The 24450-nt window shown below is 40.5% G+C and overlaps 1 protein-coding gene across 3 annotated transcripts in view; it reads right to left on the bottom strand.

Annotated features, from left to right (window-relative positions):
- Il6st (interleukin 6 cytokine family signal transducer) overlaps positions 1-13082 on the bottom strand; it is a 43896-nt gene extending 30814 nt beyond the window's left edge. For 2 of the 3 annotated variants that reach the window (XM_042690997.1, XM_042690999.1), the window contains exons 1-3: positions 12839-13081; positions 758-848; positions 365-443 (exon numbers count right to left, since the gene is read on the bottom strand). In XM_042690997.1, coding sequence (XP_042546931.1) covers positions 365-428 — 64 coding nt within the window. In that variant the 5' untranslated portion in view covers positions 429-443; positions 758-848; positions 12839-13081. Of the gene's footprint in view, positions 1-364; positions 444-757; positions 849-12838 lie in introns of all 3 variants that reach the window. The other variant, XM_042690998.1, reaches the window with a different exon arrangement.
- Positions 13083-24450: the final 11368 nt, after the last annotated feature.

Genomic DNA, 24450 nt, shown 5'->3' with positions numbered 1-24450 from the left:
ATAAACTGCTTTGATAAATGGCAAAGATAATAAGAAGAAAATAAAAGCAAAAAGCCCCAACACTTTTTGCCCCCATCTTAAAGTTATTCTAATATAACTAATCAGCCCTTAGTATTGCTGAATGACCAAGAACTTGAACTCAAATTATATAAAACAATCTTCATAAACTTTACTTACTAAAATAATTGTAATACATTCTCTCATTAATAATCCTAGAAAGAATAAACGTGATAGCATAATTATTGATTAATTATTATTAATTAATTATTAAATAATTATTAAATATAAGCTTACTGATATAAGTATATAAAAATATAGCAGCCTAATCATATACTTAGAAATCAGGACATATCATGAATCTTACCTAAAGATTCAGCAGTGAGGAAAATAACCAAAGCTTGCACTAGCCAGAACTGCAACTTCAACATCTTGTACAATTATTTCTGAAACAGACACGGGTAATATTTTAATATTTTATATTTTTCTTATATACACACAACAAAAATCTGGGTGCAATGGAATACATCTATATCCAGCAATGTGGGAAGCTTAAATTAGGACACAATTTGAAAAAGCACTTAAAATTAAAAAGAGGGCTGAAGGAAGGCCTGGCTGAAGTGAGAGAGTACTTGCCTAGCAAGTGTGAAGACCTGAGTTCAAACTCTAGTACAGGGAAAAGAGGGAAGGATGGAGAATAGGGATTACTTAGTGGATTTTTACAAAGGAAAACAAAATTCAGATAAGGCAAACTACTTACCCAACTCACAAAATTAGCCGGTGAAAAGGCAAGGATTTAAAACAAAACTTCTGCCTCCAAATGTCATGGTTTTTTTCTCTATTGGATCTTGCTGTAAAGTCAGAAAGAGCCTCGTTCAGAAAGCTGACACTGACAATATTTATTATACTTCTGTCACGTTAACTGATTTTAGGCTTTAAAGTGTGTTCAGAGAATCCCATTTTAGAGATCTTTGAGCTTCAGATAAAGAGCCTATTGTGTTGTTTTTTCTCGAGTCAGGGACTTGCTATGTTGCCTGCGGCTGGCCACACACTAGCAGGCTCAAGAAATCTTCCTGCCTTCCCCTACTGAGTAGCTGAGGCCAGGATGCACTAGTGCTATGCTTTGATAAACTTGCAAACCTTAAGGTCACCCACACCGAATTCAAACCTCTTTGATGTTTACAAAGTTCACAGAAACATGAGTTCGACCAAACATGTTGAATTTGACAAATACAACAGTTAAGAGAACCAGATCTTCTGTCTTCTGCTAGCAATATGGTAACAATGTTGACTCTTCAACTGATGAACTTATGTTAAGCAGAGAAATAAAAATTCACTTTAAGATTTGCTCAGTAACTAGCAAATTCTTGCATGAGTAGTGGCCACTCCTTTTTGTAATAACTTAAAACTTAGGCAAAGCACTTCATTCTTCATTATCATTTCAGACACATTGAGCTTTTGATATAATTAACAAGGAATTAAATTTAATAACATTATTTTTAAATGACAAATAAAAAGTAAAAAAAAAAGTCATGTAAAAAGTTCCTATAAAGCCCAGTGCTAGTGGCTCATACCAGTTACCCTAGCTATTCAGGAGACTTGAGATCTGAGGATTATGGTTTGAAGCCACCCCAGGCAGGAAAGTCTGTGAAACTCTTATCTCCAATTAACCACCCAAAAGCCAGAAGTGGAGCTGTGGCTCAAGTGATAAAGTGCTACCTTGAGCAAAAACAGCTCAGGTTTTCCATGCATTCATACTTCCTGCATCCACTCATAGTCCCCACAGGACTCTAGGGTTTCCAAACTCAGGGACAGTGCCCAGGCACTGAGTTCAAGCCCCAGGACCAGCACACCCCCTCCCCCCCAAACACTTGCTATAATCCCACCTGGACTCCTCCCACAAAAAAATAACTAGTCTTGCAAATTTTTCCCACATCTATAATTTTAGTGTTTAATATACCTTCCTCCTTTACAAAGATGGGATTACACAAGTGAGAAATGTCCTGTAAACTTGCTTTTTTCCAAATGAACATTACATATTAAACATTTATATATAAATTAATTCCTTATAATCTTTGCTCAAATTTCCCTTCCTATACAGATCTCCCTACAACAACCCTTCATATTGTTTATTCTGTCCCTACTTCCTAAATCATCCTCCATTTAAGACATTCTAATATTTAATATAAAGGACAAGATAAATACTTTAGGCTTTGTGGGCCTTCAGGTTTCTGCTGAAACTAGTCAAATGTGCTACTGGAGTGCAAAAGCAAGCACAGAAAACATGCAAACAAATCACTATGACTGTGTTCCAATGTAACTACTGTGACTGCAACCTGGATTTGGTCTGCAGGCCACAGTTGTCAATGCCAATTCTACAAACAAACAAACAAACAAAAACCACCACATAAATGACTTACTTTTCTTTCCTTTGCCATAGCTTGAATTGTCTCCAACACTGAGAAAGATACATTTTCAATCCTAACCCTAAATGTGCTCAGAAATGTGCTATTTGAAAACAGAACCATTGCTGGTGCAATGCGCAAAGATGTCATACTGGCATAGGGCGGGCCCTTAATACAACGTGACTGGAGTCTTTGTAAGAGAAAAACTCACAGAAGGACAACGTGTGACAAAGGCAGAGATTAGAGTGCAGCTGCAGGCTAACACATGTGAAGGACTGCTGTTACTTTCTGAAGCTAGGAAGAGGGAGATTGGGTACAGGAAGATTCTTTGAAGTCTTAGAAGGACTTTAATCTTTGCAATCTTGACAGAATAGTTATGTTTTAAGCCACCCAGGTTGTAGTTTGCTATAGGAGCAAATGAGGCAGAGCTTTTATCTGTTTTGTTCTCTGATATATTCCTAAAATTAGAATCATACAGCACAGAAGGCACTTGCTATATTTGCTAGGTGAAAAAATACTTTCTTCTTGAATTGATACAGAATGTATCAGTGAATAAATGTAATGCAATTTAACTACTGTTGAGTCTTTGGATATGTGCTTTCATTTCTTTCAGGTAAATACCTACAGATGGAATGCACAGGGCATTTGTCTGGTGTTATGTTTAGCTATGTATCTCCTTAGGTGAGGTGCCCATTCAAATATTTTGTTCACTTTTAACTGGGCTCCTTGACTTTTCATCAGGTTTTGAGTTTTAAAAATGCATTCTGGATATAATACCTGTATCAGAAAACTGACCTGTTCATAATTTTCTCCCAATCTCTGGCTTGTCTTTTCATTTTCTTAAAATTGTTTTTTGAAGATCAGAAGGTTTCATCTTAATAAAGTATCAGATAGTGCTTCTGGTGTTATACCTAAGAAATCTTGGCCTAAAGTCATAAAGACTTTGTCCTGTGTTTTCTTTCATAAGTCTGTGGTTTTATATTTAGATCTCTAAATTATTTTGAGTTAATATGGATATATAAGTTCATAAAGTACATTTGAACAGTCCATCGGTTCAGGATCATTTGTTGGAGATACTATTTCTTCCCAAGCTCTCTCTGTACTTTGTGAAAGATCAGTTGTTCACAGATAGTGGTAAGTTTATTCATGAATTTTCAATTCCAGGAGTGAGGAATTTTTTTATGTAAAGGACTAGAAGGTAATTATTTCAGACTTTGTTAGCCATAAGGCCTCTGGTAGAAACACCATTCTACTGTTGGCACAAAAGCTGCCTGCCCCAGATAATACATTAACAAATGATGTGACTGTGCTCTAATAACACTTGATTTAAACAGGAGGTAAGGGGGGGGGTGTCTCACCTGTGGGCTGCAGTTTGCTGACTCTCACTGTTTCTTCCATTGATCTATTTGCTTACCATTATGCAACCACACTCTGCCATGACAACTGTAGCTTTTAAGTCTTGAAATCAATGTTTGAATGCACTTTAAAAAATTGGCTCTCATCCTTTTATTTCTTTGCATGTAAGCTTTTTCTCCTCAGGTTGGATATTAGATTCCTTTTTATCAATGTGATTGAGCAACTAAGCAATTTGATTATGATGCCCCTTAGTATAGTTTTGTTGTGTTTATTATGTTTGGAATTTATGGAGCTTCTTGGAGTTGTTGGTTTAGTTTTTGCCAAAATACAACACACAACTAAAAAACAATATTACATTATCTACTACTCCTTCTTGCACCTGATTAATCAAGATGTTTTCTATTCTGGCTTGTAAGAACAGACTGGCAGTAGGCCAGGGCAATCATTAAAGCTTATCCCTCTGGTTCACCTCTCAATATCATCATCTTTCATCACTAATATCTGATCATTATCATTTTATATATTATATATATATTTGGGGGGGGGGTTGTTGTTTTAGGCAAGCTTTGTTACTTCATCCTGGCTAAACAGGCCGGTTACACAGACATTTGGATACCAAATTCAGTAAGAATTACATAACAAAATACTGCCAACCATTACAAATATTTGTGGGATGAGGCCTAAATGGGTTTAAAACAAAACCAAGAAGGGAACAATAACAAGTGAATTTAACCTAAAAATACAAGCATATAATAATCCTCCCCCATCCATAGTCTTGCTTTCCATGGGTTTCAGTTACTAGTAGCTAACCATGGTCTGAAATATTAAATGAAAAACTCCTGAAATAACAATTCATAAGTCTTATGTAACTTTTAGCACAGTATTGTTGTAATTCCTATGCTTTATTACTACTTGTTATCTCTTACTGTGCTGAATTTATGTAGTACAACTTTATTTTGGGTACATATATGTAGAAGAAAAAATGTTTAGTATGATAGATTTAGACAGAATTTAGTTTCATACACTCTTCAAATACATTGGGATGCAACCCTAGAGCAGAAAGGTGACTACTGTATTAAAAATGAGAAAATATAGTAGTGTTATTCATTATAGTAATAAATTAAAGGAAACAAACATTGTCATCTCAATAGGTACTTAAAAAGCATCTGCTAACTTAAAAGTAACATCAAAATATCAGAAAATTGAGACTAAAAAGAGGCTACCCTTATGTTGATAGAAGAGTCTGATTCTGTGTAACAAAACTGCCTATTGTTCCAATCTCAGCCTTCATCTTATTTAGTATCCCTCTCTTTCATTTTCCTTATTTCTAAAACTGGGTCCACAATCACCAGCTACATACCCACCATTAAGGAATGCTTGGAAGATGAACAAAGTAACACACATAAAGTGTTCAGCATCTGTCTGCTTCACTGAGTGAAAGGTAACAGCTTCTGTACTAATGAAGCCCCTGCTATTGGTGCTACCATTACTAATATTAGAATCTATGGTAGGCATTCGTAGGTCTAAGGATAAAATCAGAAACAGTTTGAACAAAGTGAGGATTCAGACAAGATGCTTGAGGCCATCATTTATTCAATATTATTCTAGAAAGAGTAAAATAAGAAAAATGAAAACAAAAAAATTGTAGATGATATGATCATCTACAAAAAAATTGAGAATCAAATGACAAACTACTAGGATTATTAAAAGTCCTATTAATTAGAAAATACAATTCATACCAATATTAAAAAAATACAACTATATTTATGTTGGGCACTTCTGGCTTAGCACTTGTAACCCTAACTTACTCAGGAGGCTGAGATCTAAGGATTATGGTTTGAAGCCAGCTGGATCAGGGAAGCCCATGAGACTCGTATCTCCAACTAACCCTCCAAAAGCTGGAAATGCATCTGTGGTTCAAGTGGTAGTGTGCTAACCTTGAGCAAAAAGCTTGGGGACAGAGCCTAGGCCTTGAGTTCAAAACCAAAACCAAAAAAAAAAAAAGGAAAAATAAACATACTAAGGACAAAAAAAGAATCAAAACTATATAAGAACTTTATGGAGAAAACAATAAAATCATACTAAGAAGTACATTAAAAAGATCTAAGGAAAAAGGGGAACAAGCTTGCCTAGCACACACGAGGTCCTGGATTTGAGCCCCAGCACTAAAAAAAAAAAAAAGGTATACATATATGTATGTATATATATGTATGTGTAGGGTATTAGTGTATGTGTATATGTATATACAGAGTTGTCAATTCTTCACAAAGTATGTAAATGTAATACAACTGTAATCCAAGTAGCAAAGTACTTTATTACAGAACTTTACAAACTAACTTAAAACTTCATATAAAAAAATAGAAATAGCCGGGTGCTGGTGGCACCCAGTACTTATAATCCTATAATCCTAGCTACTCAGGAGGCTGAGATCTGAGGATAACAGTTCAAAGCAGATTGGGCAGGAAAATCTGTGGAATTCTTATCTCCAATAAACTCAGCAGAAAACTGGAAGTGGTGCTGTGCCTCAAGTGGTAGAATGCTAGCCTTGAGCTGAAGAGCTGAGGGACAACGCCCAGGCCCAGAGTTCAAGACCTACCACTGACAAAAAAAAAAAAAAAGACAAGTGTCAGAAAACTTAAGTAGCTGTGCACTAGTGGCTCATGCCCAGAATCCCAATTATTAAAGAGGCTGAGAGCTGAGGAATGTGGTTGGAAGCCATCCCAAGCAGACAATCCTTGAAACTCTCATCTTTAATTAAGTTGAAACTTTCATCTTCAAAAAAAGTTCAAACTGGAAGCATGGCTAAAGTGGCAGAGTGTGAGCAAAAAAGCTGAGTGACATGAAGCTCTGAGTTCAAGTCCTAGTACTGGCACAAAACAAAATAAAAGTAACGTATTTTCTGTGTCATTTAGTGATACATACTAGAGTAATTAAAACATGGTCTTGGTCCAGAAGAACAGACAATTTATAGCACAACAGCAAACAGACTCCAACATATGTTATAATTTATAGGACTAGTGTGTATGTAGCTCTGTGACAGGCCTGCATTGAATCTCTAGTACCACCAAAGAGATAGAAAGGCAGAGAGAAAGAGGGGGAGAGAGACAGACAGACAGAGACAGAAACTGAGAGCCAAGCAAAACAAAAAAAAATAAAAGGATGCATTTATGACTTTATAATAGAATAGAGGCGCGCGCGTGTGTGTGTGTGTGTGTGTGTGTGTGTGTGTGCCCGTGCACGCGCGCGTGTGCGCGCGCGCACGAGAGAGAGAGAGAGAGAGAGAGAGAGAGAGAGAGAGAGAGAGAGAGAGAGAGAGAGCGTGCATGCTGGTCCCTGGGCTTTAACTCAGGCCTAAGTGCAATCTCTAATCTTCTTTTGCTCAAGGCTAGTGCTCTACCACCTGAGCCATAGTGCCACTTCTAGTCTTTTCTAAGTAGATTATTGGAGATTAGAGTCTCACAAACTTTTCTTGCCTAGGCTGGCTTCAAACCATGATCCTCATATATCTCAGCTTCCTGAGTAGTTAGGATTACAGGCATAAGTCACTAGCACCTGGCATAGTAAAGACCTTTTATAAATTAACTCTATTTTAGCCAGAGGAAAGTGTTTAGACAGTACTTGCTAAATGTCCATGTTCCTATCATCATTCAAATAAAATTCAAGCCAAATAAACAGTTCATGTCCTCAAGAAGGTCAAAGTTTAGAAATACACACCACATGCTATAAGAACACTGAGAGTACACAACTCAAACAGGACCATGGAACATCCAGCCATAAAATAAAGATGGAGGTTGCTAGACCAAGAAAACAGTAGGTATATGAGCCATACACCATCTTTGACTCTAACTGTCAAGCGAACATTACTAATGGCCAAGTCCCAGCATACCAGTCCACCACCCGGAACCAGGCTATCTAAAATACAGTTCTGATGACTTTACTTTGCACTAGGTGGAGTGGAGGATGCATATTTTATTAAACAGAGCATCTTAACAACAAGAGACTGTATAGAAAACAGCAGTAATGAGATGCACTATTCAGAAATAATGGTTAAACTAAACTGCCTTAGGACAAAGGATGAAAGTGATTACTGAAGAGAATATCTTGAAGCCAGAACCTTCTCTCTCTCTCTCTCTTTTTTTTTTTTTTTTGCTAGTCCTGGGGGCTTGAACTCAGGGCCTGGGCACTGTGTCCCTGAGCTTCTTTTGCTTAAGGCTAGCACTTTACCACTTGAGCCACAGCACCACTTCCAGCCTTTTCTGTTTATGTGGTACTAAGGAATAGAACCTGGGGTTCCATTCATGCTAGGCAAGCATTCTACCATTGAGCCACATTCCCAGCCCCAGAACCTTCAAATTTTAACAAGGCAACACATTCTTTATGTGAAACATATTCATAATTATGAAAGGAATGAAGTTCCTGCTCTGGCTGGGTATACATGCAGCTTTTTATACAATCTAAATGATCACCATACATTAACAGCTCTGATTGGGTAACTTTTCTCATGAAATCTTTCCAAAACATACTAGATAACCATAAAAGAGGAAGAGTCTGTAGCCTTGTGCAACATCACCAGTGTTCCTAAAGCTTTCCACTGAAATCTCTGCTTTTAAAATTTCTCCTGTCTCAGTCTGGGAAGGTGGCTCAGTGGTAGAGTGCTTGTCTTGCATGCATGAGGCCCTGAGTTCGATTCCTCAGCACCACATAAGCAGAAAAAAAAAGCCGGAAGTGGCGCTGTGGCTCAAGTGGTAAAGCGTGTTAGCCTTGAGCTGAAGAGCTGAGGGACAGCACCCAGGCCGAGTTCAAGCCCGTGACCGGAACCCTCCCCCCCAAAAAAAAAAAATTCTCCTGTCTCCTGATTTCTATGCAACCGAGTAATTTAGATGATTCATTTTAATCCACTTTTCTATACTCTGTACTGAATTTTCTGCTTTTATCTCTTGGGTTACAAATGTTTCCAAAGACAAAAAAAAATTGGCATCTACTTTTAAACTGCCTACATCTTTGAAGACAAATGACCAACTGTTACCTTCAAACAAAATAATTTCAAGAATTCTGGTTTGGATCTTATTCACTATAAATCATCTTGATGGATAGTCTGCCTCACCCTCAAATCAATTTATGATGTGCAAAAATAATACCTATCTATATGCATGCTTATACACACATACAATCATGAATGCATACACCTTTTTTTTCAATCCTAATAATTTACCTTTCCTCCCTACCTATAAACAACATACATACCCTCTTCAACTGCCCAATAGAACTCATTGTTCACTTAACACACTCATTTTTCCATTTTCTGTTACACAACTTACCCAGGATTCTTTCGTGATATCTTTTGACATTATCTTTTGATCCTCTACAATGACCAATATAATTTGAGCACTTGATCATAATACTTGGAACAGCCTTTCTGCTTACCATCTCTTTCTTCCCTCCCAAGAATTCTTAACACTGTTGATGGATGAAATCTTTCTAAAATACTACTTTAGAGTAACCAGTCTTACTCAAAAGTGGTTTACCGGGTGAATAACAATACTAAATATTTTTGTTATTTAAGGGCCTTCAATGTGCTTGCCCGTCCAATTGATCTTTTCCAATGTGTGTGTGCGTGCGCACGTGTGTGTGTGTGTGTGTTTGTGTGTGTGTGTGTGTGTGTACGCCAGTACTGTGGCTTCAATAATTCAGCATCTGGGGACTGATCTTTACTCAAGGCGATCATTCTACCACCTGAATCATAGCTCCCCTTCTGAATTTTTTGATAGTTTTTTGGAGATAAGAGTCTCACAGAATTTCTTGCCCAGACTGGCTTCAGACCTCCATCATCAGCTCTCCGCCTCTGACTATCTAGGATTATAGGCACAAACCACCTCTATTCTTTTTTCTTTTTTTAAGAGAGAAACGAGGTGTGTGGGGGGGAGAGATATGTATGGTATGTGGGAGGTCCCTCTGGGAGTGCAGATCAATGGTAAAATATTTGCTTACCCCCCAGAAGGCCTTGGGTTCAAAAAAGTACCACAAAATAAAACAAATGAATTCTTTCCCTAAATTTCTCTTAAGTTACCCACTGCCATACTTCCAAAGAGAACTGGAACTGTAGTAAAAGCCAAATTGGCTTTTACTACAACTATGCTGATATAATTCTTGTACTTTTCCAGCTACAAAGCAAATATTTAAGCTCCTTATTATGCTTGGCCACAGCATGCCATTCACAATTTGGTCTTACCTTTCATCATCCCTTCTAGCCACCCCTAGACTCAATAGGCGCAACCCACAACAATCTATTAGATTTCCTCTAACACTTTGTGTTAAACACTCTAACTTGCTTTGGCAGTAACTCCTGACAGCTGTGCTCTACTTGACTGTTTATAACACAGATGAAATATCTCTTCTGTGGAATTTCCCCCCACTCTCAAAAACATCTTTGTTCCCAGCAAACTTTTATGTAGTTCCCTAAAAAGGACTCATAACATAGCTCAGTAATTACCTCAAGTGTTGATATGTTCAGAATCTAACATACATTGGGGCACCAAGCAGACAATTAAAAATGGGTTTTATGTATCTGTAGTGATTTGGAATGAACCCAGGGCCTGGCAAATGTGAGGGGAGTCCTCTACCAGTGATTATATCTCAAGCCCAAGAATGAGTTTGAGAAGACCTATTAAGAAAATGGTAATATTCTATGCATGTTACTTAAGTATTCTATATGACAAAGTAATATTATTAAAGTTATAAGCTTAAACTCCAAAGCCAATCTAAGTACAAATTTAAGATCTACAACTTGTTTGATGGGCAAGTTAATTAACCTTTCTGTGCTGGGGTTTCTCTTTGTGTAAAAGAGGATAGGATCTATCTCATAAGATCTTAGATAAAGATTAAATGCATTGGTATGAGCAAAACACTCAAAAAGTAACTGGCAACAAAACCCACAAAATATGTATTAATTTTTATGACTATACCTTAGTTATTTTTCTTTTTCCATTTGCTGGTCCTTTACATAGAATATTCTCCATTTTTGTCCTCCATTCTCTATTATGAATAAGCTCTCTCTCCATTTTTGTTTATCAAAATCTTACCCAAGCTTCAAAGCTGACCTCTGGTAAATCCTTGATGATTCTCATCAAAAGATCACTCTCAAACTTAAATATCCATAGCATTTTCTGTATCACAATATATTGAATAAAAATTGCCTTGTATCCACATAATTTTTTTTTAACCGTTAAGTTTGTCAACTCAATTTTTATAAACTCTTTGAAGGTCTTAATGACATCCCAGACATGTCTGTGAGGTCCTACAGTAGGCTACGAGGTTAGTATTTATTGCATAAAATAACATCAATAGAAACCTCAGCTCTGAGCACAGTCAGCAATCAAAGATACAGGGGAATCTGTGAGAACTCTCCATGCTTCTCTAGAAACCAAACTGCAAATGTTTTAGAGCCAGGGAATTCTGACACCCATTAAAATGGCAAGGTCTGAAGTAGCTTCTAAAGGAAAAGCCCCTCCCTACCTCTGTAGAGAAGAGAAGCTGCAGACAGCAATTAACTCCCCAACTAAACTGCAGCATTGGATTCTCCTGAGAAACGTGTCAGATATTTGTGAAGACAGGATTTGTAGTCACCAGGTCAAAGTGACAAGGGACCTTGAGTTTGTTTCCTTCTTTACAAAGTGGAAAATATAAAACTCACTTTACTGGTATGTATGTAATCAACAGTCGTCATAGTATTTAACAAAATGTCAAAATACCCATAGGAAAAAAAATTTAATAAAATGAAAATACTGCAAGTCATAAATAAAAATGAGAACATGGTTGGTTGCGTAAGAGTGTGTTGTATAAAATTAGCTGACAGTAGTATTTATGAGAAACTTAAGGCAGTTGATAATTCAGACTTGAGAAGAGGGAAAAATTGTACAAAGTTTATTTTTCCTTTTTTGACGCTTTCCCTTTACAATTTTTCTTTCACTTGTGATAAAAGAATAAATGCCCCCTCCCCGGCAAAATATTTGGAAAGCACTATTTAATTTAGTATCCAGGTGGCTCTACAAATGCACTATTCCCATTTATAGTTCAAAGATACTTCCAAATCCGTATTAAGATAAATTTAGGAAATCAAGATAATGGTGAACGGCTCACATAATGATCTGAGTCAATAATTTCAAATTAAGAGTTGTTCCAACTTGAAGCTGGCAGTCACACACAGTCTAAAGGGTTTGTTTACAGCATTGACTAAACCAAATACCTCAACCTTTCAGAAGATTCATCCTGCCATTCCAATCCTTAATTTGTGCTGAAATGCCCACCACTATACACATTATGCCAAAATGAAGTCGTCTTTTAAAAAAAAAAGAAGAAACAAAAAGCACAACAGTGGCGTCTGATTTTTAATTTGTGACACTGATTTTTGTTTGTTTGGGATTATGAATAAAATGCTGTTCGTGGTCGCAAGACCAGAATTTTGCTTCTTGGGCAAACCTTTCTTTAGGCGTGTTACTACAGAAGGATGGTTCCCCATGGGATACGTGAGGTGGGCGATTTATTAGGAGCGGCGTGTCTTAGAAGAAACGCTAACGGGTGTACGGAAAGCATCGCCAACTCTCGGCAATACCTACACGTTACAGCTGAAGGCTGAAGAGACGGTTCTGGGGTCCGAGTAAGACACGAAGGAAGAGCGGGAGTCAAGTGCGGGGCTCGAGTCTCGTAAGTGCAGATGGAAGGGGGCGAGGGAGCCGGCCTGGGATCTGGGAACCGGGGGGGGGGGGCGATCGACGGTGAGGGGCCTGGGCCGGGGGTCGGGAGGAAGGAGAGCCCCCGCGAAAGGGTGTGCAGGGTGGGAGGAGGGCACCCGGGGTGGAGATCCCGAGGTGACAAAGTTGGAGAAGTCGCCTTGGGCCGGAGCCGGGAGCGGCGGGAGGACGGAATGCGGGGATTTCCAGGCGAGGACTGACACGTTCGGGACGAGCGCGCGGCCGGAGGGGCCGTTCCGGTGCCGGGGGGCCGCGCCGCCCCGCGCCGCCCCGTCGGGGCCCGCGCGCTCCCGCTACACGGCCCTCGCTACACCCGGCCCGGGGCCTCCTCACCTCAGGCCGCGGCGCCTCGATTCACCCCGTCGCCACGATCCGCCGCCGTATCGCGTCCGTGTCCCTCTCGACGGCCGGCCGGACCCGTCCGCCAGGCGGGCGCGTGGCCCCCCCCCCCCCCAGCTCCGCTGTGTCCGAGCGATACCCCGAACAAGGCTTCACGGGCCTCAGGGCCACTCACTCGCCGGGACTCGCAGACCTTTCTCCGCGGTCACCACGCACCGCCCTCCTCTCGCCACCGCTGGGAGCTGCGCTCCCCCCTCAACCCCGCCCCTCGGTGCCCCGCCCCCGGTCGGAACACCTGTGCGTTGATTGGCTCCGGCGAGTCCCTACGCATCCGATCATTGGCTCAGCCTCCGCCGACGACGAGGGGGCGGGGCCCCGAGCAGCTGCGATTCCCGTAACGCGACTCCCGGCATCCCGGATTCTGGTGGCTGAGCCCTCGTCGCCTCTCCCAGACGAGATCGAAGGGTCGCCCCCACCTCCTCCCCGCGGGCGGAAGGAGCGGAATGTTCCATGTTTCCGTGGAAGAGCGGGGTCGTGAACTGCCCCCCGGGTGCTGCCCGCGCCTCCCGCCCTGCCTTGTCTCCGGGGAGGCCGAGCCCGTCAGCCCTCCCGGAGGGGTTCGGAGCCGCTGGGGCGCCGCGCTCCCCGGAGGCCGCGGGAGCGCCCTGGGGACCGCGAGGACTGGGCCGCTGTGGCTGCTCGGGAGACGCCGCAGGTTGCGGTGGCGGCTTTGGTCCAAGTCTCATGAAAACGAACCTTACCCCTGTATGCTTTTTTTTTGAAGTTAGTAAATGAGTTTGGAAGAGATCGATGGATCTCTGACCTGGTGACCTGCCAAGGAACTAGTGTTTCTGTGGCTTGCACCTCCCGAACTGTGATTAAAAAACAAAGTCAAAAACAGAAAACCTAGTTAAAGGCCGATTTCAGTGTAATTCACCCCCCCCCCCCCGCCCCTTCCCTCTTCCTCTCTTCTGAAAAATGAATCTGAAGTCTCACGTTACTGTGTGTGAGTTTTCCAAAGCAAGCTGAGATGCCTAGGATACTTTCAAGAGGTGTTGTAGCTGAAAGAAATAATGAAGGATGAAGGCCATTGACTTCTAGAGGGAATGGCAGGCAAGAGCGATAATAATTTAGTGAACAATTTATAGGGTAAATTCAGACAATTACAAAGTCCTTTGTTACCTTGAGAATTGGGATGGACCAAAACATCAAAATTAAGGTACTGGAACCTTGCTTCCTTTCTCTCTCCCCTGCCCCCCTCCCCCTCTTCAATGTTAGAGGAGGAACACAAGGCCTCACACATCCTAGGCAATCCTATCACTGAGACACATCTTCAGTTCTAAGATCGTTAGGATCCTTTAGCTGTTGACCAGGTAATTTTGGAAAGACACAGAAAAAAGAATCATCAGGCAGGGCTGAGAAGAGCGGTTGCCTATGTATGAAGCCCTGGTTTAGATTCCTCAGTACCACATAAACAGAAAAGCCAGAAGTGGCACTGTGGCTCAAGTGGTAGAGTGCTATCCTTGAGCAAAAGTTTAGGGACAGGGCTCAGGCCCTGAGTTCAAGCCCCAGGACTGGCAACAACAACAACAACAACAATAGAAGTATCAGGCAGATTTAGGGATGGTGTTGCAACTGCAAATAACCAGCAGAAGGTGACCAGGCTGTATTCTGTCTTTGCCATTTGTTAGAGGTGTTTGTTTTAAAAAATAAATTTCGGGCTGGGAAGGTGGCTCAGTGGTAGAGCGCTTGCCTTGCATGCATGAAGCCCTGGGTTCGATTCCTCAGCACCACATAAGCAAAAAAAAAAAAGCCGGAAGTGGCGCTGTGGCTCAAGTGGTAGAGCGCTAGCCTTGAGCTGAAGAGCTGAGGGACAGCGCCCAGGCCCAGAGTTCAGGCCCCACGACTGGACCCAAAAAATAAAAAATAAAAAAAATAAAAAATAAATTTCCATGGAAATTTCATATATATCCAGCTAACATTTGTTTCAGGGCAGTGTACAGGATAATATGTACAGGATAATATGTACATGTTTTCATATTGCTAAGTTTGAATCCTGGTATTGGCACTTCCCATCTCTGTGACCTTGGGAAAGTCTTTACAAATTCTTCATCTGCAAAGTTAGAATAATGGTACCCACCTGATAGGATTAATCCAGGGATTGAATGACTTGAAAAGTAAAACAGGTTTATCAGGACACATCAGTTGTTATTGTCATTGAGTGTCTCAAATGTCAATGCTTCTCAAAACTTTGGCATCACAAATATATTTTAAATGATTATATTTTTCAGCAGTGAGGTGGGTAAGAAGAAATCACTGTCTTAGAACACACTAGTCTATCTTGACACACGCCTCAGGAAAGCAAAGGTCTAAGTCCTATTACTCATAGCCACAGTTCTATTAACCTATGTTTATCTCATCAATATATGTGGGTGTCTTTGTATTGGCTCAGCTCAGGCCCTGTCTCTAAGAAACTCACATTTTGGGGGTGGAGTGCAGTTAAAATCCTAGACAAGGGGCTGGGAAGATGGCTCAGTGGTAGAGTGCTTGCCTTGCATGCCTAAGGCCCTGGGTTCGATTCCTCAGCACTACATAAGCAAAAAGAAAAAAGCCAGAAGTGGCGCTGTGGCTCAAGTGGTAGAGCGCTAGCCTTGAGCTGAAGAGCTGAGGGACAGTGCCCAGGCCCAGAGTTCAGGCCCCATGACTGGACTCAACAATAAAAAAAAAAATAAAATAAAATAAAAAAAATCCTAACAAAAAGCATGAATCAATACTAGAAAAAGAGCAGCATGACAGCAGGAAAAATATACTCTGTTGAAATTACTCGACTTTGCAGACCTCTGTAGACTATTAGCCCTGAAATGACCACTTTCTGGTTAAGAATTTGTCATTAGAAAGGAACTCTGTTAAGGACTGCAATGAATGTATTTTTTTTTTTTTACTTATAGTTGTGGTATCTTGTGGATTAAATCGGATCAATAGTAAATACTGGGATGGAAGAAAGTAAAGAAAGAAAGCAGAGGGGAGGGAAGAAAAGGAGAGGGTAAGGAAGAAGAAAAGGAAGGTAAAAAGGAAGGGAGGGAGGAAGGAAGGAAAGGAGAGAAGGCACAAAGGAAGGAAGGAAAGAAGGAAAAAAAGGAAGGAAGAAAGAAGAAGGAAGGTTCTAGGTGAAGGGTAAACAAAGGAGGAGGCTGCAATGCTTGGTAAGAAATGTATGCATTATCCTGCCCATGTAATTGTAACCCCTCTGTACAGTGTGTTCTCAAATAAAATAAAATTAAATTAAAAAAAAATAAAAAGAAGAAGGAAGGTTCTGTCAAAATTCACAGGTAAGTGGAGAAAAGGAATAGTAGTGCATTCTCTCCATTGATGGCCATGGCCATTTGGGACTTTATGTTAAGAGCGGGGAGTGGGTCACCTGTGCAGTGACAGGACAATAACAAGGAGTTATTTGGGAGTAGGTGAACATAAGAAAAAGCATGATAGATCAAAGGTGATAAATGTTGCAGGCAAAGTGTGCCTGCTTTTCTATTTATCTAGATCTGGCCATGACCAGGAGATCCATTGACTTCCTTGCTTGTGTCCAGTCCTGTTTTGGAAACTAACCACACGTCCTGCATCAGTGTAATGATTCTGGCATCCCAGTTGATGACTGGTTTGACACCTTGATCTCACAGTGTCTCATCTTTTTCTTTTCCCATGGTCATCAACTTTTTAGAAACCACCCCCAGATGAAGCCACGCCTTCAGCATAGTCATTGAATGAAATTACTCCACCTCTAAAATTTTGAATGTGTTTCCTTCTCTGTCCCAGAGCCACTTACTCTTCTACTTCCTTTTTGAGCTGACTGTCACTGAGTCTGCAATTTGTCCTCAGCTTGACCTCCATCCAGTCTTTGTTCTCATAGCTTATCAGCTATTTCCTATCTTCTCTTGTGTCCCTAAGCAGTGGGAACTGTCAACCATATAAATTGTATTCTCATTGGTATCTCCCCTTGAACTTCAGCCATGTTTATGAACCTATTTCCTAACTACTCATCTCCTTGAATTATTAACCTTACCCTAGCATTTATTCTTAGTACAGAAATGTGTTCCAAGATCCCCAGAAAAACATTATGACTATCATTTTTGAGCATCTTTGTCTTCTCTCCAACTTAGGATCCAACTACTGCATATATTTCCTTTTTTTTTTTTCTTTTTTTGGGTCTGGTCGTGGGGCCTGAACTCTGGGCCTGGGCGCTGTCCCTCAGCTCTTCAGCTCAAGGCTAGTGCTCTACCACTTGAGCCACAGCGCCACTTCCGGCTTTTTTCTTTTTTCTTATGTGGTGCTGAGGAATCGAACCCAGGGCCTCTGGCATGCAAGGCAAGTGCTCTACCACTGAGCCACCTTCCCAGCCCTACTGCATATATTTTCCTTCTCTTCCTTTTCCTTCTACTTCAGAGAAAGAAAGGCCTATTAATTTAAAAGTCCAGTCCCACATTTTATATTTTATATTTTTGTTATTAACATTAAATACCTTAAGGATTTTAAATTAAATATTAGCCCACTAGTGAGTTATAGATAGCTTCTCTGTCTTAAAATCTTTGTAAACCAACAGCATCTAATTCACCAGACAAAATTTGAAGTAACCAAGTATAAGTCTCAAAATGAAGTAGTTTAGAAATTATAATCCACCAGATAAAATGAGTTGAGATGAACTATGAATTTAAATCAAGTTATGACTAAAGTTCCAAGCAATCAAACAGACAAAATTAATACCAGCACTTGAGATGCTGAGGCCAGAGATCTTAAGTTTGAGGCCAGCAAACTATTTCAACTACCTTCCCTCCCCCCCAAAACTAGCAAAAAATCATTTCAGAGAAACAAAACTAAGACACATGAAGACTAGCATTTCAGAAGTTTTACTAATAATACAGATTAAAAACATGAACAAACCAGAATATGGCTTGAAAAAAAATTCCACAAACTGGACATATGTGATAAGTAGTATCTAGTGTAAGGTCCATTCCTGGATGGTGAGCAGACCCTGCTCAGTATCCACATTACCTAGACAACTGGGACACCTGGAAGAGGTCACATCTGCATCCGATGAGGTCACATCTGAGTCTGATGTGGCCACACCTTTCTCCCACTAGTCCCACCTCTTACCTGGTCTCACTTCCCTTTACCTGGACACACCTTTCCCCGCCCCTACCCTATGTAAGGCCTAACCCAGGGCCAGACGCTCCCTTTTGCCAGCCGTGTGGAGTGCCAACCTTGCCTGGTCCCAGCAGGTCTACTAAATAAACCTAACCCTTACCTGAATACCACGTGCGTGGTGCTGTTCTTACTTGGCTACCTCTTTTTAAAAACCAAACATCTAGAACAACTAGCAGAACGTGGCCTGTACTATCAAAGCCCCCTCTGACTCCCTCATTAGCAGATGCATAAGTTGTTAGTGAAATGAGCCCCTTCCCTTAGCTTAGTACAATCCTTCCCCTCTCCAAAGCTTAACATGCTCCTTTGCTAGGCAACACTAGGCCTAGTAAAGGCAGTAAATAATCAGCCTCCAGCCCCCCTTTACCCTGGTGTGGCACTCCTCTGGGGCAGCTACCACCATATAAGGCAACAAGAGCCCCTTAGAGTGACCTTCAGGTCTGGGTGGCTGCAGGACCCCTTATCTAGTATTTCGACAGTAGCTGTAAATCCTTGTCCACCGTGATGAAGCCCCTGGCCCTCATATCCATACTAGGGTCTCTGCCATCTTGCCCCTTCTAGCCCCTCCTAAACCTCCTAGATTATATGGTCACCTCAGACAATAGCAGGTCCTTCTTCTCCCTTCTCCCTTGTGAGAAGGGGTCTTGCCATTCCCCTTCCTGGCAATAAAGCTTTCTTTGTTTTGGATGTCTGCGTGGTTTTCTGACCAAGTCCAAAAATCTAACATTAGTGATCACTATTCTGACTTTCAACCCCATAGTTTCATGGTCCTCATTTTAAAATTGAAAAGTTAGCAGAACCTTCTTAATATCATTAGCATTTTTATTTTATTTCATTTTAATGCGTAACTATTCTTGAGCAAGAAGGTTTGAAAGAAGTACTGCTTTGTGTAAAGGTTAAATGCAGATTGAAGGGGGGAGTCTAGTTTTTCATAGTCTGGACCTCTGCCATACCCTTTTAAATGGCTAGAGGCTAGTTAATATTCTTGCCTTGCATCTCTTTCATAGAGAATCGTGGCTTGGAAGAGGGAAAGGCCAGTGCAGAAGTGCAAGGAACAATCAGGTCCAATCTATTTCCAAACGTGTACATATGATAAGGTAATCAGGAATTGGGACTACAACTTTGGACCTGCCCAAGCTTGGTTCAGAATACAATTTTGGGTAGCCCGAGAAGCAAGACTTTTCCATTGTAGATTCTCATTTCAGTGATCATACTGCAAAGAATTTTCTGCCATTGTGAAATAGGTCCTTTGACTCCAAATCTCACATGATATAACCAGATAGGTTAAAAAAGCCAACATGAACTTAAAAAGAAATTACTTTGCAGGTTTGTGTAGCTAACAATCCCTAGCCCCCAACGTAGAATTTCAATAAAGAGAAAAAATATTGATTGTATGAAGTTGTATGAAGATTATATGAAGGCAAATACGTGTTGACCACTGGCAAGGAAGATGTCAGTGCCAACTGAAAGGCAAATATTAAGTTACTATACTTCTGGAGATGGCCAGATTTACTGAATCATCTGCTCTGATTTTAGGATTTCAGGGTATGGCCATCTTCCATGATCAACAATGAATTTAGTGTCTGAGTCAAATGAAATAGGAAATAAAGCTAATTCAGCTCATATATCAAATGATTAGAATCATGTAAAGGGGAATTCTGGAAAGACTCTTAGAATGAACTCCATGACTTTCTGTTTCGTTGTGCTCCTGGTGCGGTTTCCTGGAGTATGAAGGGATTTGTGTGATTAAGTTATACAAGATTGTAGTACCTGTCTTGCTAGTGTTTCTCATTTCCTTTCCACTTTGAGACATCCATATTTCATAAGATGATGATGCTTGTCTTGTGAGGAGATTGTCTCTCCTAGTTTTAATGAGGCAGACTATCATATGTGAACTTCCATATGGAGAGAGCCAAGGGTCAAACTAAGAAACTTTCTTTGACAAAAACAAACCAGAAACCTAAGATCTCAGCCTCCACCTTCAAGGAAATGAATTCAGATCTTTTATCTGGTTAAGCCTCAGGTGTGAACAGCATCCCCAGCCAATAACTTTAGTGTATCCTGTGTACTCTAAAGCAAAGAATCCAGTTTATCTGGGCCTAGATTCTTAGCCCACAGAATCTGTAACATAATCAGTGTGTACTGTTTGTAGTAATATATTATGCAGCAATGATAGACAATAAAAATTTTAAAAATATTTTTTAAATGAAAAAGCAACATTAGAGGACAACTAGAGCAAGGATAGATCGAAAGCTCTTCATAGAAATGCTTATAATAAATGCTAATTTTATACATTTAAATCAAAATTTTCTTAAGAATATCTGTATCTAGAGTGGGAAATTCTATTGATTAAGAATCTGCTTTGTCAGGGCTGGGAAGGTGGCTCAGTGGTAGAGGGCTTGCCTTGCATGCCTGAGGCCCTGGGTTCGATTCCTCAGCACCACATAAGCAAAAAAGAAAAAAGCCAGAAGTGGCGCTGTGGCTCAAGTGGTAGAGTGCTAGCCTTGAGCTGAAGAGCTGAGGGACAGCGCCCAGGCCCAGAGTTCAGGCCCCACGACCGAACCCCCCTCCTTCCCCCCCCCAAAAAAGAATCTGTTTTGTGCATGAAATTGCAGAGCTTCTGCATGGCAAAGGACATAGTTAGCAAGATCAATAGAAAGCCCACGGAGTGGGAGAAGATCTTCACTAGCCATACAAAGGACAAGGGTCTCATATCTAAAATATACTTGGAACTCAAAAAATTAAATCCCCCAACAACAAATCCTCAAAGAAACAACTGCCCAATAAATAAGTGGACTGAAGATTTGCAGAGAAACTTCTCTGAAGAGGAAAGAAGGATGGCCAATAGACACATGAAGAAATGCTCAACCTCCTAGCCATAAAAGAAATACAGATCAAAACAACATTGAGATTCCACCTCACACTAGTTAGAATGGCTATAATCAAGAACTCTAATAATAACAGAAGCTGGAGGGGATGTGGACAGAAGGGAACCCTACTTTCACTGTTGGTGTAAACTTGTTCAACCACTTTGGAAAGTAGTATGGAGTTTCCTCAAAAGACTCCACATAGAGCTCCCCTATGACCCAGCAATCTCACTTTTGAGCATTTACCTAAATGATCACAAACAAGACCATACTAAAGCTACCAGCACAACTATGTTTATTGCAGCATTATTTACCATAGCTAAGATATGGAACCAACCCAGATGCCCCTCAGTAGATGAATGGATCAAGAAAATGTGATATATATACACAATGGAATTCTATGCCTCCATCAGAAAGAATGACATCATCCCATTTGTTAGGAAATGGAAGACTTGGAAAAAAAAAATATTAAGTGAAGTAAGCCAGGCCCAAAGAAACATAGGTCCCACGGTTTCCCTTATTTGCAATAACTAGTATATGTCTGAAACAAGCAGAAACAGTCAGATAAGTTGATGTTAGGTGAAATGAGCCCCAAGATAAGGACTCAAATCGTTTTTCTTTCTTGTTATTGTTTCTAACATATTTATAAGATGATTTTTTTGTTGCTTTGTATGTCCCTTCCCCACAGTATAATCTCTGCTTTCACTGTATTTGATGTTGGTATAATTTGGGGAGGGGAAGGAAAAAACAAATTGTTTAAATAGGGATACAGGTAGACCCATTGCAACAATGAGATGTACAAGATGTTATGTCAAAAAATGAACTTTACAACTTTGGCACTGTTGGGAGGAAGGAGGGTTGGGAGGGTTGGGGGGGGGGGATGGGAAGGGATGGGAAGTGGAAACAAAGGAGGAGGCAACAATGCTTGATAAAACATGTACTCATTACCTTGCTCATATAATTGTAACCTCTCTGTACAGTATTTTCACAAGAAAAAGAAAAGAATCTGCTTTGGTGTCCTGAAGTCCCAAGAGTTAAGATAGTGCCAACTGTTCCAATTTATTCAGTAAACATTCACTGAGCATCATATCCCAGCACGCAGATATGGGTGTTATCCCTAGGCCTCAAAGTATAATGAGATAGATGAATAAATGAATAATTATAGCAATGTCAAGGATGACATTAAGAGATTAGCCTGGACAGGTTTGTGTATGGCACTGGCCAAAGGATTAGAGAAAAAATGACTATCAGTTGGTAGTTTAGCTCTCAAGAAGGGCTTACATCTTTGTATTTGGGTTTCTTAAGCCACCATGTAAGCAGTCTAATTAAATTGTTAAAACATCTGGAGAGATCTAATACTATTTAGAGAAGGAGCAGGGCTCAGACAATTCCATGTTAGTCGTATCCAGGTACTATACTTGTGAGTAAAGCTATCTTGGAACTTCCTGGCCAGATTAACCATGAGGTAAATATTGCCAAGTGATTTCAGTCAATGCCACACAAGATAGAATTGTCTAGCTGAATCCTGCCCAAATTCCCAACTCAAAAATTGTAAGATATATCAAAATACTTGTTTTTTAAGTTACTGTTCATCAGGAGCAGTAAATACTTGTAACAAGACCTTCATATGACTCTTACACAGTGTTCAAGATAGGGCCATCTGACTCTTCAGAACCTTGACACTCCCTTCCTGCCATCTAAGCCCTTTTTCATTTGTGATAAAAGTCCTCCATTATCTGACCTCTACCTCCAGCTTTATCTCCTAGTATGACCTCCAAGTCTAGGCTCTCATATTACCTATTTACTAATGCTTTCTGGGCCAGCATCCAATATACTGTTTCTGGCTCCTGTGCCAAGAAGACAACTTATGCTATTCCCTTGGTCTAGCATTGCTGTCTTCATTTCTTTACTTAATTGCTCACTGTTTTCCAATATTCACTCAAGATATTATATTCTCCCAGAAATCTTCTCTAGGCCATGAAAAAGTTACAGCAGAAATGCAAATAATTCCAAATGAGCAATCTTTCACCTTAGAAGAGAACCGAGGAAGTTGTAGTTTTCTAGGCCATAGAGAAAAACAGGAAAAGGAGGAAAGCAGGTGCATTGGTCTTCTCCAAGGTTTGTGTGCCAAAAGCTACATTGCTGGTATGATGAGGGTGAGAAGAGGTGGAACCTTTAAGTGAGGCTTGGTGGGAGGTAATTGGGTTCCAGAAGTAGCACCTCAGAATGGTTAATAGATCGTCACAGAGCTGTACAAGGTTAGACCACCATGCACATGACCTCTTCTGCATGGGGCCATTTTCTCACCAGATGCCAATAGAGAGGCTCACTCAATCTTGGACTTGTAGCCTTCAAAACTGCCAGCTATATAAACCTCTTTTCTAATTAAAAAAATAATCCAGTATGTGTTAATGTGTTACAGCAGCCCCAAATGAACAAATATACAAGACTACATGTTAGACTAGAAAGATTTCTTGCTCCTCATGTTAGTCTCTCCCACCATATACAATGCTGTGTTAGCCCAGTGAACAAGGTGCCATGGCAGTTCAGAAGAGGGGATGATTATGTTGCTGGGAGAGGCATGAAAATAGTTTCTAAAGGAGGTGTGAGAGTGAATCAGGCTCTTGAAAGATGAATAGAAGCTCACCAGTTGAGAAAACAGAAGGAGACAATTCCGGCTAGGGGGACCACAAAAGAAAGCAACAGAAATATGACAAGACAAAGCTTGAACAAGAGGAGTTGTGAAAGAAGAAAAAGGAGCTGAGAGGCAAGAAAGAAAATAGGAACAATTGTACAAATGAGGAGGCTACTACCTTGTACTCATCCCTTACTTCTCGTGATGAGTGAATTTACATTTCCTGTAAAATAGACAGTAGAGAAATGTCCTGTAAAAATGGACAGTAGAGTCATATCACAGGGAGGATTTAGACTTTATATTTTTAATTTTGAAATGTGGCTTGGTGTTGGAGTACTTGCCTAGCATGCATGAAGCCCTGGTTTAAGTTTCTGAGTACCACAAAAACAGAAAAAGCTGGAAATAGTGCTGTGGCTCAAGTGGTAGAGTGCTAGCCTTGAACAAAAGAAGTTCAGGAACAGTGCCCAGGCCCTGAGTTCAAGCCCTAGGACTGGCAAAAAATAACATAAAATTAGTCAACTAAATAAATAAATTAATTAAAAAATAAAAAACAAAATATTTATGGTCTGGGAAGGTGGCTCAGTGGTACAGCGCTTGCCTTCCATACATGAGGCCCTGGGTTCAATTTCTCAGCACCACATAAGCAGAAAAAGCCCAAGGTGTTATGTATGGCTCAAGTGGTAGAGTGCTAGCCTTGAGCTGAAGAGCTGAGGTACAGTACCTAGGCCCAGAGTTCAGGCCCCACGACCGACAAAATCAAACAAACAAACAAAAATTTATTTGTAATAACTTTGTTGTGCAAGCGTTCATTTAAATAAGTTCATTGATATATGCAATGCTTCTGGATTCTAATCATCCCTTTAGTTTCTCCCTCCTTCCCTTTCCACTTCTCAGACCAGTCTTACCGA

The sequence above is a fragment of the Dipodomys spectabilis genome, unplaced genomic scaffold, assembly GCF_019054845.1.
Source record: "Dipodomys spectabilis isolate Male_0828 unplaced genomic scaffold, ASM1905484v1 ptg000140l, whole genome shotgun sequence".
Taxonomy (NCBI): Eukaryota; Metazoa; Chordata; class Mammalia; order Rodentia; family Heteromyidae; genus Dipodomys; species Dipodomys spectabilis.
This window is presented reverse-complemented; position numbering and strand designations above follow the sequence as displayed.